A 12,609-nucleotide genomic window follows, 5' to 3' on the forward strand; every position below is an offset into this window, starting at 1 on the left:
ATACTGGAATGGGTAGCTTTTCCCTTCTCCAGAGGATCTTCCCAACCCAGGGATCAAATCCAAGTCTCCCACATTTCAGGCAGATTCTTTACCAGCTGAGCCACAAGGAAAGCCCCAACTAAGACCTGGTGCAGCCAAATAAATATTAAAAACAATCAAACATGGAAATATAAAACTGCATCCAAGGAAGATGTGGAGCAGGGTCCAAATCACAGGTTCTGCTCTTTAACAGGAGTCATCATTGGGAATTTCTTAATTTGTAGACAAATTTTTTTATTTGACAAGTCATAGAGTTGCATGAATGAAGTCTGACGGGATTTTTCATGTAATAAAAGTTCGGCCCTGGAGCCACTTCAAACCCATCCATCTGGCTTTTCAAGCATAGTAACCAGATGCGGTGGAAGTAACCCAATCTGAAAGCTAAAAAATCCCAGGGTCGGGTTCTGGCTTCTGCCATTGTGTCGTTCTGTGACTGCGGACAAGCAACTTACCCACTCTGGGCCTCAGTATCTGTGAAGTTAAACAGCTGCACTTCATGATTCCCAAGTGCCCTGCTGGATCTCTACTTCTAGGTTTCCAGACGAAATAGCTGGAACTGACCCCTTATGGCCGAGTTTTGGCTAGATCCAAATGGTCCCAAGACATGCCTGGCATCTTGGGAAGAGAGACGAGTAAGGGCTGTAAAGATCCAGGAGAACTTTTTGGAGGTGGTGAGGGATCCAGGAGGACCTCTTACAAGTGATGAGGCATGAGTCTAGCTTTAAATAGTGGAACTTCGGAGCAGTGCAGGGGAAAAAAGCAGCATGCTGGGCAGGAAGAAAGTGGGTGTCCTAGACATCTTCAAACCCAACCTGCCAGAAACTCAACCTCCATCCCCAAACCAGAAGAAGAATTCCCTACTGTAAGAACGCCGCGGCAAGACAAAGAGAGCGCCGGAGTATCAAGAGGCTTTTATTGGGCAATCGCTCCCGGGCAGAGCTCCCAGGCGCCAGCAGGGGGAAAGCGGGAGTCTGCAACCTGTGTGTGTGTGTGGGGGGGGCGACACCTATATATCCTGGCGGCTGCGGACGTGGCGGGACCTTTCTGTATAGGGTTAGGGTCAGGCTCTAGGGTGCACGGTTGGACTTTCTGGTCTCCTGCCAGTTTTTGATTGGCCGGAGTCTTGGCGCCTTTGTGTCCATCAGTCTGCCTGGCAATGGGCCATTGATTGGTGGATGTCTGTCCCTGGGACTTATCCAGGATTTTCCGGCGGGGGCTTCTCTGTCAGCATTTTCCGGCTGGCGCTTTCCCGCATGCAGTCAGCGTGACCTTTCACCTACTCCACTGAATTCCCTACTCAGTGGATTCCACTTCTGGTGGACTCCACACTTCACCAGAAAATTTAACAAAGATATCTGACTATGAAGGAAAACATTTAGGATTACCAATTACTATCTCCATACCATTCCCTTACTACCAGGTAGAGTAAAAAAAAAAAAAAGATATTAAAATCACATAAATGTGCTACAAAATAAACTAGCAATGGAATGACACCACTGAAATTCTTTGTTTTGGTGTGTTATTTTTTGGATATTGAACCCACTGTTCCTGCCAATAACTGGTAATTGAACAATAGTAAAACTATGGCAAAGGCGGTCCCTCCCCCAGAACTGAAGTAGTTCCGCGCTGGTGCCCTTTAAGGGGAGAGCCGCCCTCTTTCTGTCGTCATTTCCGCTTCCGGCCGCGAGCAGGCATTTCTACTTCTTCCCTGCGACTTTTCGCGGCGGAAAGTTATTTTCCGACGTCGCCTGTGCTTCTTGAGGAGGGACGGTACCACTGAACCGCAGCTATGGTGAGTGCGTGCGCCTGGTTGAAAAGCCAGGAAGTGGGAGACTCGGGGTTCTGTTCTCTCATTAGCTTGTCTGCTTAGAACATGGCGCGGTCTCGCCACCCGGCGAGGCGTTCGAGCTCGGACGGCCGAATAGCCCCAAGCACTGTCTTTTCTCCCGGCCCGAGGTTAGAACGCTAGAGATGAGTCCCGGATTCTGTGATGGAGCGTCTGTCAGCAGTTAGTGCTCCTGGCCGAAGGCCTCCGGTGAGCGGAGAGGGCATAGCCCGGCCTGGGAGAAATGGACCAACCCACGTGGGACAGAGTAGAAAGTCGGATGAGAAAATTTGATCTTATTGGCTTTATATTTCTTTTGGAGGGGTCGCTAGAGGGTGATGTGGAACCCTGGGTTTGAATCAACCTCCCCAGCTCCCCTTTCCCATTGCTGAGGTTCAGGAGAAGGATATCTGCATGAGTCTGCGCCTAGTGCTAGTCGCAAGTTACGTGTGCCGGGGATTAAAGGGGCCTTTGGCGTTTGGAGGGAACCCCAGCCTGGAATGCAGTAACGATTCCTCCTGCGAGGCGGTAACCTCAGAAATCAAAAGTTCTGGTAGCACCACGTGCGGGGCTCCTCTAAAACTCTTGATGGTCTCTAACTTTTTAATCAGATCGTGTGACTTGGTACCTAGTTTTCGTCGGCACTTAGTAAGAAGGGAAGAGTTTGCAAAAACACTTCGACTTTCATAATGAGCTTTAATCCTTTTAACGGTTCTTGGATCCCAATGGATATCTTCCCTGCTGCCCCACCCCTATTTTGAGCTTGGTATGTTGCTGAGTCTAGAACTTGAACCTTCTAAACTAGTGCTCATCTTTCGGAGTTCCTTGAAAAGTTTTGGAATCAGGTGGTCTCAGTTTAATAGTGCATTTAATTGCCTTTAGGCCTGGTATGGAGAGAGTGAGCATGCACTATTTGTTGTCAAATCAAAAGTTGCGGGTGTTGGCTGTTTGGTGTATGAGGAGAACAAAGACATAAAGCTACGGGTTAAAGTTGTCTAATAGTAAGATTTCATTTATTCAGTCATTTAATTAATCCTTGGAAAAATTAAAAGGTGAGTAAATACACCCTTAAGCAACTTTCAGTTGCTATTTATAAGGTCCGTGGTTTGGTTTTAAAATTGAGTGGAACTTTTGTTGTCATTGTTGTTGACTTTTGTTAAACCAATAAAGTGACTCCTCTTTGATCATAGTTGAGTTCAGTTCAGTGGCATCCAGCTCTTTGCTACCCCATGGACTTGCAACAGGTCAGGCTTCCCTGTCCATCATCAACTTCCAAAGCTTGCTCAAACTCTTATCCATCCAGTTGGTGATGCCATCCAACCATCTCATCCTCTGTCATCCCCTTCTCCTCCTGCCTTCAATCTTTCCCAGCACCAGGGTCTTTTCCAATGAGTCAGTTCTTCGCATCAGGTGGCCAAAGTATTAGAGCTTCAGCATTGGTCCTTCCAGTGAATATTCAGGACCGATTTCCTTTAGGATTGACTGGTTTGATCTCCTTGTCCAAGGGACTCTCAAGAGCCTTCTCCAACACCACGGTTCAAAAGCATCGATTCCTCCGGGCTCAACTTTCTTTATGGTCCAACTCTCACACCCATACATGACTACTGCAGAAACCATAGCTTTAACTAGACAGACCTTTGTTGGCAAAGTAATGTCTCTGCTTTTTAATATGCTGTCTAGGTTGGTCATAGCTTTTCAGAATCTGCCTGCAATGCCGGAGACCTGGCTTTGATCCCTGGGTTGGGAAGATTCCCTGGAGAGGGGAAAGACTACCCACTCCAGTATTCTGACCTAGAGAATTCCATGGACTGTATGGGATCACAAAGAGTCGAACACAACCGAGTGACTTTCACTTCACTTTCTTCCAAGGAGCAAGCGTCTTTTACTTTCATGGCTGCAGTCACCATCTGCAGCGATTTTGGAGCCCAAGAAAATAAAGTCTGTCACTGTTGCTATTGTTTCCCCATTTGTTTGCCATGAAGGGATGGGACCGGATGATCATAGTGGATCTCCTGAAGTGTCCCCCTTTTATGCTTTTGATGTTTATTAAGAGATGAGAATCCTAGTTCCCAGAGATGGGTGATCGGAAGCTACAGTAAAAATGTCTGGCATTTTAAAAGAACTCATGGGTCAAATTGAAAATAATAAGGGAAATTTGAAAACAGAACGGAACAATAATGGAAATACCAAATATCAGCGTATGTACAGTGCAACTAAAGTATTGGAACCTAAGATGGGGGGAGCACTAAAAAGCTAGGAAAAGATCAAAAGGACAAAATAACGTGAAAGAAAAGCAGAAATTACTGAAATGGAAAATATATCTTGTAGGGTGGACAAAATCAGAAGAGTATTTGAAAAGTCCCCTCTGATGAGATTAATCAAGAAAATAAGCAAAAAGTTATAAGTAAGGAATAACAAACTTGAAGGAGACATAATCTGCAGACTTTTAAAAAGAAAGGATATTATGAGCAATGTGATATCTATAAATATAGAAACTTAGAGGAACAAATACCTGAAAAAAATAGAATCAAAATGAATTAAAGTAGGAGGGCTGAATAATAGTAAAAAAACAAAGTTAATATTGTATGTTAATTATAACTCAGTAAGAAAAACTAAAGTTTTTTTTTTTTTTTTCTTTTTTTAACTAAAGTTTTTTAACATGGAAAAACTTTGTTAGTTGCTGAGTCCTGTCTGACTCTTAAGTGTATAACTCAGTGGGTGCTCTTATATTTACAACCTTGTGCAACCAACACTAGAAAAACTTTAAAGGAGAAAAGTCTTAACTCATCCATCTTGTACAAAAAATATAGAATTCAGCGCCAATTTATTTATAAAAGAAGTTCTTAAAATATTAAGGAATAGAGTGAATTTTCTTAAGATGAAATATCTGAGTAAATCTAAAAGATATTAAGGCTTTTGGAGAAATTATAAAGCTTTATTTAAAAGCACTAAAGAGTTAAGTAAATATATATGCTTAACTGGTTTGACAGATTCTGTATCTTAAAGGTGTTTTATCCTAATTGGGATTACTTTAAATCTACAAATCAATGCTGTCCCAGCAGGCCTTTTCTCTTTCTTTTCTTTTCCCTTGGTAGAATTTGAAAAAGCTGATTCTAGAATGTATGTGCTTGCTCAGTCGCTGTTAGTCTGTTAGTCGCTTGGTCATGTCAAACTCTTTGTTACCCCATGAAGCATAGCCCACCAGGCTCCTCTGTCCATGGGATTGTTCAGGCAAGAATACTAGAGTGGCTTGCCATTTCCTCCTCCAGGGAATCTTCCTGACCCAGGGGTTGAACCCGCATCTCTTGAGTCTCCTGCATTGCAGGCGGATTCTTTACCACTGAGCCACCTGGGTGTATGAAGAAGAGCAAATAATTAAGGATCTTTCCCACTTCGTGAAACATCTCGAACTTCCCCTAATTTGTCCTCACCCTGGTCCCGTGACAGATTGACCCAGTGGGTTGTGTTAGTGTGTAGGACCAGCTTCCGGGTGTGAGGGGGGGGGTGTCGACGTCACTTCCGCTGACTTCACTTCCAGTTCCTCTGGGGGGGGGTCGCTTCTAAGCTCTTGGGGGATCAGGCACGAGACGATCAAGGCGGACTCAATATGGTGAGTATATCCACTGGGCCGTTGCCCATGGGTCACCACCTCGAACCGCGGTGCCGCGTGCCGCAAGCTGCGTGCCGCGGTCCAGCTTCCAAACCCAAGGTTAGACCGCATCACTGCGGGTGAGCTGCTTTGTGCTAAGGAATGGTAATGTGGGCTGCACCCAGGTTACGCATGTAATAAAATACATATTTGTAAAAAGAATCAGAGGGAAAGCAAATGAGAAATGAATAAAAATAGTTAAAGTCGAGACGTGAAAATAGGGTAGGAGGAATGGAATAGGCGAGGCACCACCGAGTTTTGTTTTCTATGTGTGTTATTTTGCAATGGATCTGTGGGGTTGCATTTTATCTATAGGTATTAGAGCATGCGTTTGTAAAATGAGAAATTTCAACAACTTCGATGCCATTACAATACCCCCAAATTTAATAATTCGTTAATATCAAATATGTAGTATTGTTTTCCCCTGGTTGCCGCTGCTGCTCCTAAGTCGCTTCAGTCGTGTCTGACTCTGTGCGACCCCATGGACTGCAGCCTACAAGGCTCCTCCGTCCATGGCATTTTTCCAGGCAAGAGTACTGGAGTGGGTTGCCCTTGCCTTTTTCTCCTGGATACCGCAGGCCTCCAAAATAAAGCAACCTTTCCTTTCCTACCAGCACTTATCTCTGGAGAATTGGCTTTCGAGCAGCCAGACCTGAGTTCTGGACCTAGATTTGGTAGCAGTATTAGAATCAAAGGCCGGGACTTGCCTGGTGGTCCGGGCTAAGACTCTGCGCTTCCACTGCAGGGGGCGCAGTTTCCATCCCTGGTCTGGAAACTAGGATCTCCGCATGCCCTGCGGGCAAAAACAGGTGGGATGGAAGGCTTGGTCAGCTTTTCTGCTAGCTTTCCTCTTTTCCCCCAAGACTGCTTGATCATAGATGGTTTGTTCTTTAAGAGAGGCAGTGTGCTTAGTCGCTCAGTCGTGTCCAACTCTTTTCGACCCAGTGGACTGTAGCCGGCCAGGCTCCCCAGTCTATAGGGATTCTCCAGGCAAGAATACTGGAGTGGGTTGCCATGCCCTTCTCGAGGTGATCTTCCCAACCCAGGGATCGAACCCAGGTCTCCCGCATTGCAGGCGGATTCTTTACCTTTGAGCCACCAGGCAAGTCCAGAGAGGCAATGGTCACATGGTAGTTTTTCTGTGATGTTGGTAGCTATTAAAATCAATACCTGGATCCATTAATTTGTTTGGATTAATTAATTAGCATGGATTGCAGGACGGTTATATTTTTAAGAATTTTTTAAGCAAACTAAATACAAAGGAACCTTAATTGTATATCAGATTGATAGCCACAAGGTAAAATATGGTTTGAATAACTTTTGAATATAGTACTCTGACTGGATGGTTTTAATTGGATATATTGTAAGATTAAAAGGAAATTTTGACCTTGGTGGGTTTATAGTTGATGGAGGTAGTATTGGTATAGCAACTCTGAAGCCATTTTATGTAAATTGCAGGGTAGAATAAATGAGAAAATACTTTGATGTTTTGGAAACTAGGATTCTTACTGAAAACTGAAGATTCAGATATAAAGGGAATAGAACTTTGTGCTGGGTTTCTATAAATTATACTTGTTTAGATTTAGTAAATTAAATGTGTATGTTTGGGGGAGGGGAAGTAGGGAAGCTCCCTATTTATTGTCCCTCTCAGTTTTGGGTTGAAGTACTTTGTGACTTGTCTGGAACAACTTCTGGTTCAGTTTGACTCATGCTTTGATTTACCCACAACAGACCGAGGCTGACGTCAATCCGAAGGCCTACCCTCTTGCAGATGCCCACCTCACCAAGAAACTGTTGGACCTCGTTCAGCAGTCATGTAACTACAAGCAGCTTCGAAAAGGAGCAAATGAGGGTAAGGCAACCAGAGGATAGTCCGGGAAGAGTGTTAACAGCACTGTCCCTGTCCAGGGTCTGGACTAGATTTCCAAGGTGGAAAGAGGGCTGAATGCTTTTGATTAGGCCCACCATGGGGACTTAAGAGCAGCAGCATGTGTGGCCTATGGGCTAGCACTGGGTCACAGAGAATAAGCAGTCAGGAATAAGCATTTAAGGGGGTTTCACTGGTAGCTCAGTGGTAAAGAATCCACTCACCAATGCAGGAGATACAGTTAGAACCCTGATCTGGGGAGATCCCACATGCAGCTGAGCATCTAAGCCTGTGTGCCACGACTGTTGAGCCTGTGCTCCACAACAAGAGAAAGCGCTGTAGCGAGAAGCCCACACACCACTACTAAGAGTAGCCCCTGCTTGCCACAACTGGAGAAAAGCCCAAGCAGCAAGGAAGACCCAGAATGGCCAGAAATAAAAATATAAGTTAAATAAAATTATAAAACGAGGAATAAGGATTTGAACAATGCTGTGGGGTGTTGAACTTGCTTGGTGAGTTGCATGTGGTGTGAACTTCCCAAAGTATTGATCATGGCAGATTCGGATGGAAACTCCTGACCCTTGGTCACAGGCTCGGAGAAGTGCTGCACTGCACTGCTTCATGCTGCTGAAGCTTGGGTGAAAGCTGTTCCCATCACCCAGGCAAGAGATAGTGGTGACATGGAGAATGCGGTAGCCGAGGACAGGAAAAGAAGCGCTCTTTTTAGGATTTAGAGTGCATTTTGACAGAACTGATGGATTTGATGTAGAGTTTGAGGAAGGCATTGGGGATTTGGTACTTGGCTCCCTATCTCTTCCGAAGGCCACTGTGGGACAGAGAATTGCCTAGACCTGGACATTTTTGCCCATTTTTCTTGCACCTGTTTCTTTTCCTTGGAAGTTGCTTTGTTATGGCTTCCCTGCCGCAGCGCCCATCACCTGTTGACCTCATATCCTTCTCTCTGCAGCCACCAAAACCCTAAACAGAGGCATCTCTGAGTTCATCGTGATGGCTGCAGACGCAGAACCCTTGGAGATCATCCTGCACCTCCCACTGCTGTGTGAGGACAAGAACGTGCCCTACGTGTTCGTGCGCTCCAAGCAGGCTCTGGGCCGGGCCTGTGGGGTCTCCAGGCCTGTCATCGCCTGCTCCGTCACCATCAAAGAGGGCTCACAGCTGAAGCAGCAGATCCAGTCCATCCAGCAGTCCATCGAAAGGCTCCTAGTCTAAAGCAGTGGCCTCGGCCCACTCCTGCTGACCCCCCTCCCCCTCCCCCACCCCGAGTTGTGTATCATATTGTGTTAGCATGTGGTGTTTCCAGCTGCCTTCTATTGTTATAAAGTATTTTAATGCTCAGTCTGGTTTTTGCATTTTTGTATTGTTGTCTTGTTTTATAGGTTGTCAGCCCCTCCCCTAATCTCCCCTTCCTCTCTGCCATCTTATCCTCCCTGTTGGAAAGTGAACTAAGGCCCAGAACAGGTGGAAACAGGCTGGATGACACCACTTAAAGGCAGGGAAGAGCTGAGGTAGAGAATTGGTTCCAGCTTTCAGGTGCCTGCTTCCTGCTGTGCAGGGCATGATGGCGTAACTGTCTGCTTGTACCCCTTGTTCCTGGTGTACAGGATCGTTGCACGTGTGTCTGAATCATTAAGGGGTCTCCTTTGCTCTGCAGGGCATTATGTATCATTTGGGGAGGAAGCACGTGTTCTGTGAGGTTGTTGGGTGTACCAAACAACCGAAGTGTCCGTTGCTGATGTACCCCTGCTGTTTGCTTTTGGTAATGTTGTATTCCCCCCCAACTCCCACCTTTGCCTCCTGAGGGTGGCAGGGCAGCAGCATACCAAAGAGACATGCTGCCAAATTCCAGAGGTGCCCAGGTGAGTGAGACATGGGCCAGTTGACCTAGGTCTTGAAGGCATGGCGAGAAGTTCTGGAATGAAGGATTCTGGGCCCATCACAGAGGACTGACCGGAAGCTGCAGCAGAGATGATGGAATCCAAGGAAGCATCCTCGCTTTGCTGAAAGGCAATTTCTTCAGTGGACCCTTGTACCAGCTCTGAGAGCCGTTACCTGGGCCTGTCTCCTGCTGTGATGTGGGTCAGATGTGTATTCTCTGTCCCACCAGAAGGACAGTGCTAATGTGTCATTCTTGTGAGCATCCTAATAAAGAATACATACATTCATATTCCAGTTTAAAGAAAGTGTGGTTCTTGGTAGGTGTCCAGCTGATACTTGATTGAAGCATTAGAGTGGTTAATAGTTTCTTGTAGTTTCTCAGTTTTCACCAGGAAGCTGTGCAAAAGCCGTCACTTCCAGATGATTTCTGGCAGTTCATAATATTCAGACTTAATTATTGAGGTGTTGCTGTCACTCTGGAAGAGGATTTCTCAACTTCAGCACTGTGGATATTTTTGGTTGGATAATCTTTTCCTATAGGAGGCTGGCCTGTATGCTGTAGAATGTTTAGCAGCAAACCTGGCCTTTCCCACTAGAATGTAACCATTCCAGCAGTAGGTTCCTAGGGAAGCTAAAGCCACCCAGGGATACGAGTTCAATCTCTGATCCACTAGGGATCCCACGTTCCACGAGGCAGGTGGTGGTGGTGGTGGTTTAGTCACTAAGTTAGGTCCGACTCTGCGATCCTGTGGACTGTAGCCTGCCAGGCTCCTCTGTCCATGGGATTCTCCAGGCAAGAACACTGGAGTGGGTTGCCATTCCCTTCACCACGAGGCAGGGGGAGGACTAAACCTGTGCACCACAACTATTGAGCCCACGTGTTCTAAAGCCCGTGCTCGGCAACAAGAGCAGCCACCATAATGAGAAGCCTGTGTACCACAACTAGAGAGTAACCGCCCCCTGCCCCGCATGGCCCTAGAGAAAGCCCTTAAGCAGCAACAAAGACCCAGCGCAGCCAAAAAATAAAAAAGCAATATGACCATGTCAAAATTGATCTAGTGATGAAGACTGCTGGAAGTGCTGGCAGGGCCTACAGGTGAGAAGGTCCCAGCTGCATGAGTGCCCAGAGTAAACCCAGGTAGGGCTGGCTTTCAAGTGTGATAGTCAGTTACAGTGAAGATTACACATTCAGCGACAGTTCGGGCTCAAACCGGAAAGGCTGGGTAGTTGTCAGCTCCTGGTCCATTATAATAGGTGTGTGTTTTCCCTCTAAAACGGATTTCAGGCTGGAATTTCTGTTTGAAGGCAACGGAGAGGAAGTGGATGACTAAGTTCTCCCAGATTTCATGGTCCTGCTTTGCTTCTACCCTTAAAATAAGACATTAATTAGTAAGACATTAATAAGATATGTCCCCTCTGCATTAGGCCTGGAGGCCAATACACATGTGTCTGCACGTGCAGTTCTCTCCAGCGGTCCCGCCCCCACCTGCCTCTGCTGACTTCCACTCAGGCAGATGCACCTCCCCGTTCCTCCCATCCCCGCTCTCGGCGCCAGGTTTGCGCGCAAGCGCAGACCATTTCTGCTCAGTGGCTGCGCGTGACCACCACCTGCTGGACTGAAGCGTGTTCGCAGTCGAAGAAATTGGGTAAGTTTGTGCCTTTTGAGCACTTTGTCCATTTACAGGTTTCCTTATTTTCATTATTCCACGTTATTATTCTTATTATAAATATGAGTAAACTGAGGCTTGAAAATGCCAAGTAAATTGCCTATAGTCATTTGTATGTGTGTGATGGAGCCAAGATGTAAATCTACTAAATCTGACTTGTGAGCTTACAAGAGCCCAACCAAATTATGTTTGGACATGATGGTTTTTCTCCCAGGAGCTCAACAGCAGAGAAGGCAAGTATCATTAATTAATCTACAGAGAAACAGAGATCACACAATTGCTCTTTATCACAGACCTTGGTGGTTATCTTTCTAACATCATTCACATTACCCATGTTTTGTTTGACCCTTGAACTCTTCTCTCCATTTTGTAAACAGAACAGAGGAGGGGGAGCCTAGGGGCCTGCAGGAGTGCATAGAAAAGCCTGGGGCTCACTAGGTTTCCTTCTCACCAGCTTGAAAACAAAGCCCCGGCGAGTGGTGGCACTCAGTCTTACCCTCCTACTTGTGATGACCAGCCCGATTTTGATCTACCTCTGTAGTATCAGTAACCCTCTCTGCTGCTGCTAAGTCGCTTCAGTCGTGTCTGACTCTGTGCGACCCCACAGACGGCAGCCCACCAGGCTCCTCTGTCCATGGGATTCTCCAGGCAAGAACACTGGAGTGGGTTGCCATTTCCTTCTCCAGTGCATGAAAGTGAAAAGAGAAAGTGAAGTCTCTCAGTCCTGTCCGACTCTTAGTTAGCGACCCCATGGACTGCAGCCTACCAGGCTCCTCTGCCCATGGGATTTTCCAGGCAAGAGTACTGGAGTGGGGTGCCATTGCCTTCTCCAGTAACGCTCTCTAGAACCCAGTTTCCAAGCATGTGTCGTTTAACGAGGGTGGTCTTATTTTCCAACAACAAGAATGAACACTTCCTGTATTACATGATTTTGCATTATCTTGCTGTATCCTCAAAGTCATCTAATTGGATAATTATTTTCCCTCTCCCCAAGATAAGGAAAGAAATCCAAACAAGAATATAACATCTCCTTTCCAAACAAACACAAGCAAAAAGAAGTTAAAAAAATCCATAAAACTCAGAGCAAAGAATCCAAAACTGAAAACCTCTTCCAAGAGTAATCTGATCCTTCCTACACTCACCTCATGAGATGCTCATTCTAGTCCTCAAAGACACAGGACTTACAAGCCATCCTCAGAGGATAAAAACCCTTCCAGGTGCTTTCCTTCCTTCTCTCAGGCTAATTCTTCAAAAGCAGTAACTGCAGAAAGAACAAGGAAAGGGGCAGGGAGGATATAGGAGGGAAGGTATGGGGGGGGGACACAGAAAGATCCCTCCCCTCCTCTTCCCCTTTTCCTGATCCAAGGACCCCTCCTTTTTCCGTTCTCCCATCAAACCTCTCTTTATCTTCTTGAACTTCCTACAGCTCCCCTGGAAAATTACAGGAATAACTCATTTCACTTACACTGCAACCCAAATTCTCAGGGCAACAGAAAATGTCTATCTCTTCTTCATATACTTGAATGTCATATTAAGAAAATACAACATGAGTAGGGGAGTTGCTATGTACTCATGAAGCAAGTGGTATAAGAATTACATGTCACCTTGTTATTACTTCTGAAATCTGATTTAGATCTTAATATGACACATGTAAAGGAAAACAGGT

At 45.8% G+C, this 12,609-nt stretch overlaps 1 protein-coding gene and 1 long non-coding RNA gene across 3 annotated transcripts; one reads left to right on the forward strand and one right to left on the reverse strand.

Annotated features, from left to right (window-relative positions):
- Window positions 1-1,705: 1,705 nt before the first annotated feature.
- Window positions 1,706-9,565, forward strand: SNU13 (small nuclear ribonucleoprotein 13). 2 transcript variants are annotated; one of them, XM_061124435.1, is made up of 3 exons: window positions 1,706-1,831; window positions 7,245-7,365; window positions 8,348-9,565. In XM_061124435.1, exons 1-3 carry the CDS (start codon window positions 1,829-1,831, stop codon window positions 8,608-8,610), a joined length of 387 nt encoding a protein of 128 aa, XP_060980418.1. In that variant the 5' UTR covers window positions 1,706-1,828; the 3' UTR covers window positions 8,611-9,565. The 2 variants fall into 2 exon arrangements, with proteins under 2 accessions (XP_060980418.1, XP_060980419.1); XM_061124436.1 differs by lacking the exon at window positions 1,706-1,831 and adding an exon at window positions 5,385-5,474.
- Window positions 9,008-12,307, reverse strand: LOC133043521 (uncharacterized). Its single transcript, XR_009689718.1, has 2 exons — window positions 12,086-12,307; window positions 9,008-10,639 (listed from the first exon to the last, which is right to left on the reverse strand). It is a non-coding gene; the product is annotated as an uncharacterized LOC133043521 (long non-coding RNA).
- Between the last annotated feature and the right edge of the window lie 302 nt (window positions 12,308-12,609).

This window comes from Dama dama, chromosome 22 (assembly GCF_033118175.1).
Source record: "Dama dama isolate Ldn47 chromosome 22, ASM3311817v1, whole genome shotgun sequence".
NCBI classification, from domain to species: Eukaryota; Metazoa; Chordata; class Mammalia; order Artiodactyla; family Cervidae; genus Dama; species Dama dama.

Coding starts and splice junctions, on each gene's coding strand:
- SNU13 (XM_061124435.1), top strand. Junction 7,366..8,347: donor TCGAAAAGGAGCAAATGAGG/GTAAGGCAACCA, acceptor TTCTCTCTGCAG/CCACCAAAACCCTAAACAGA.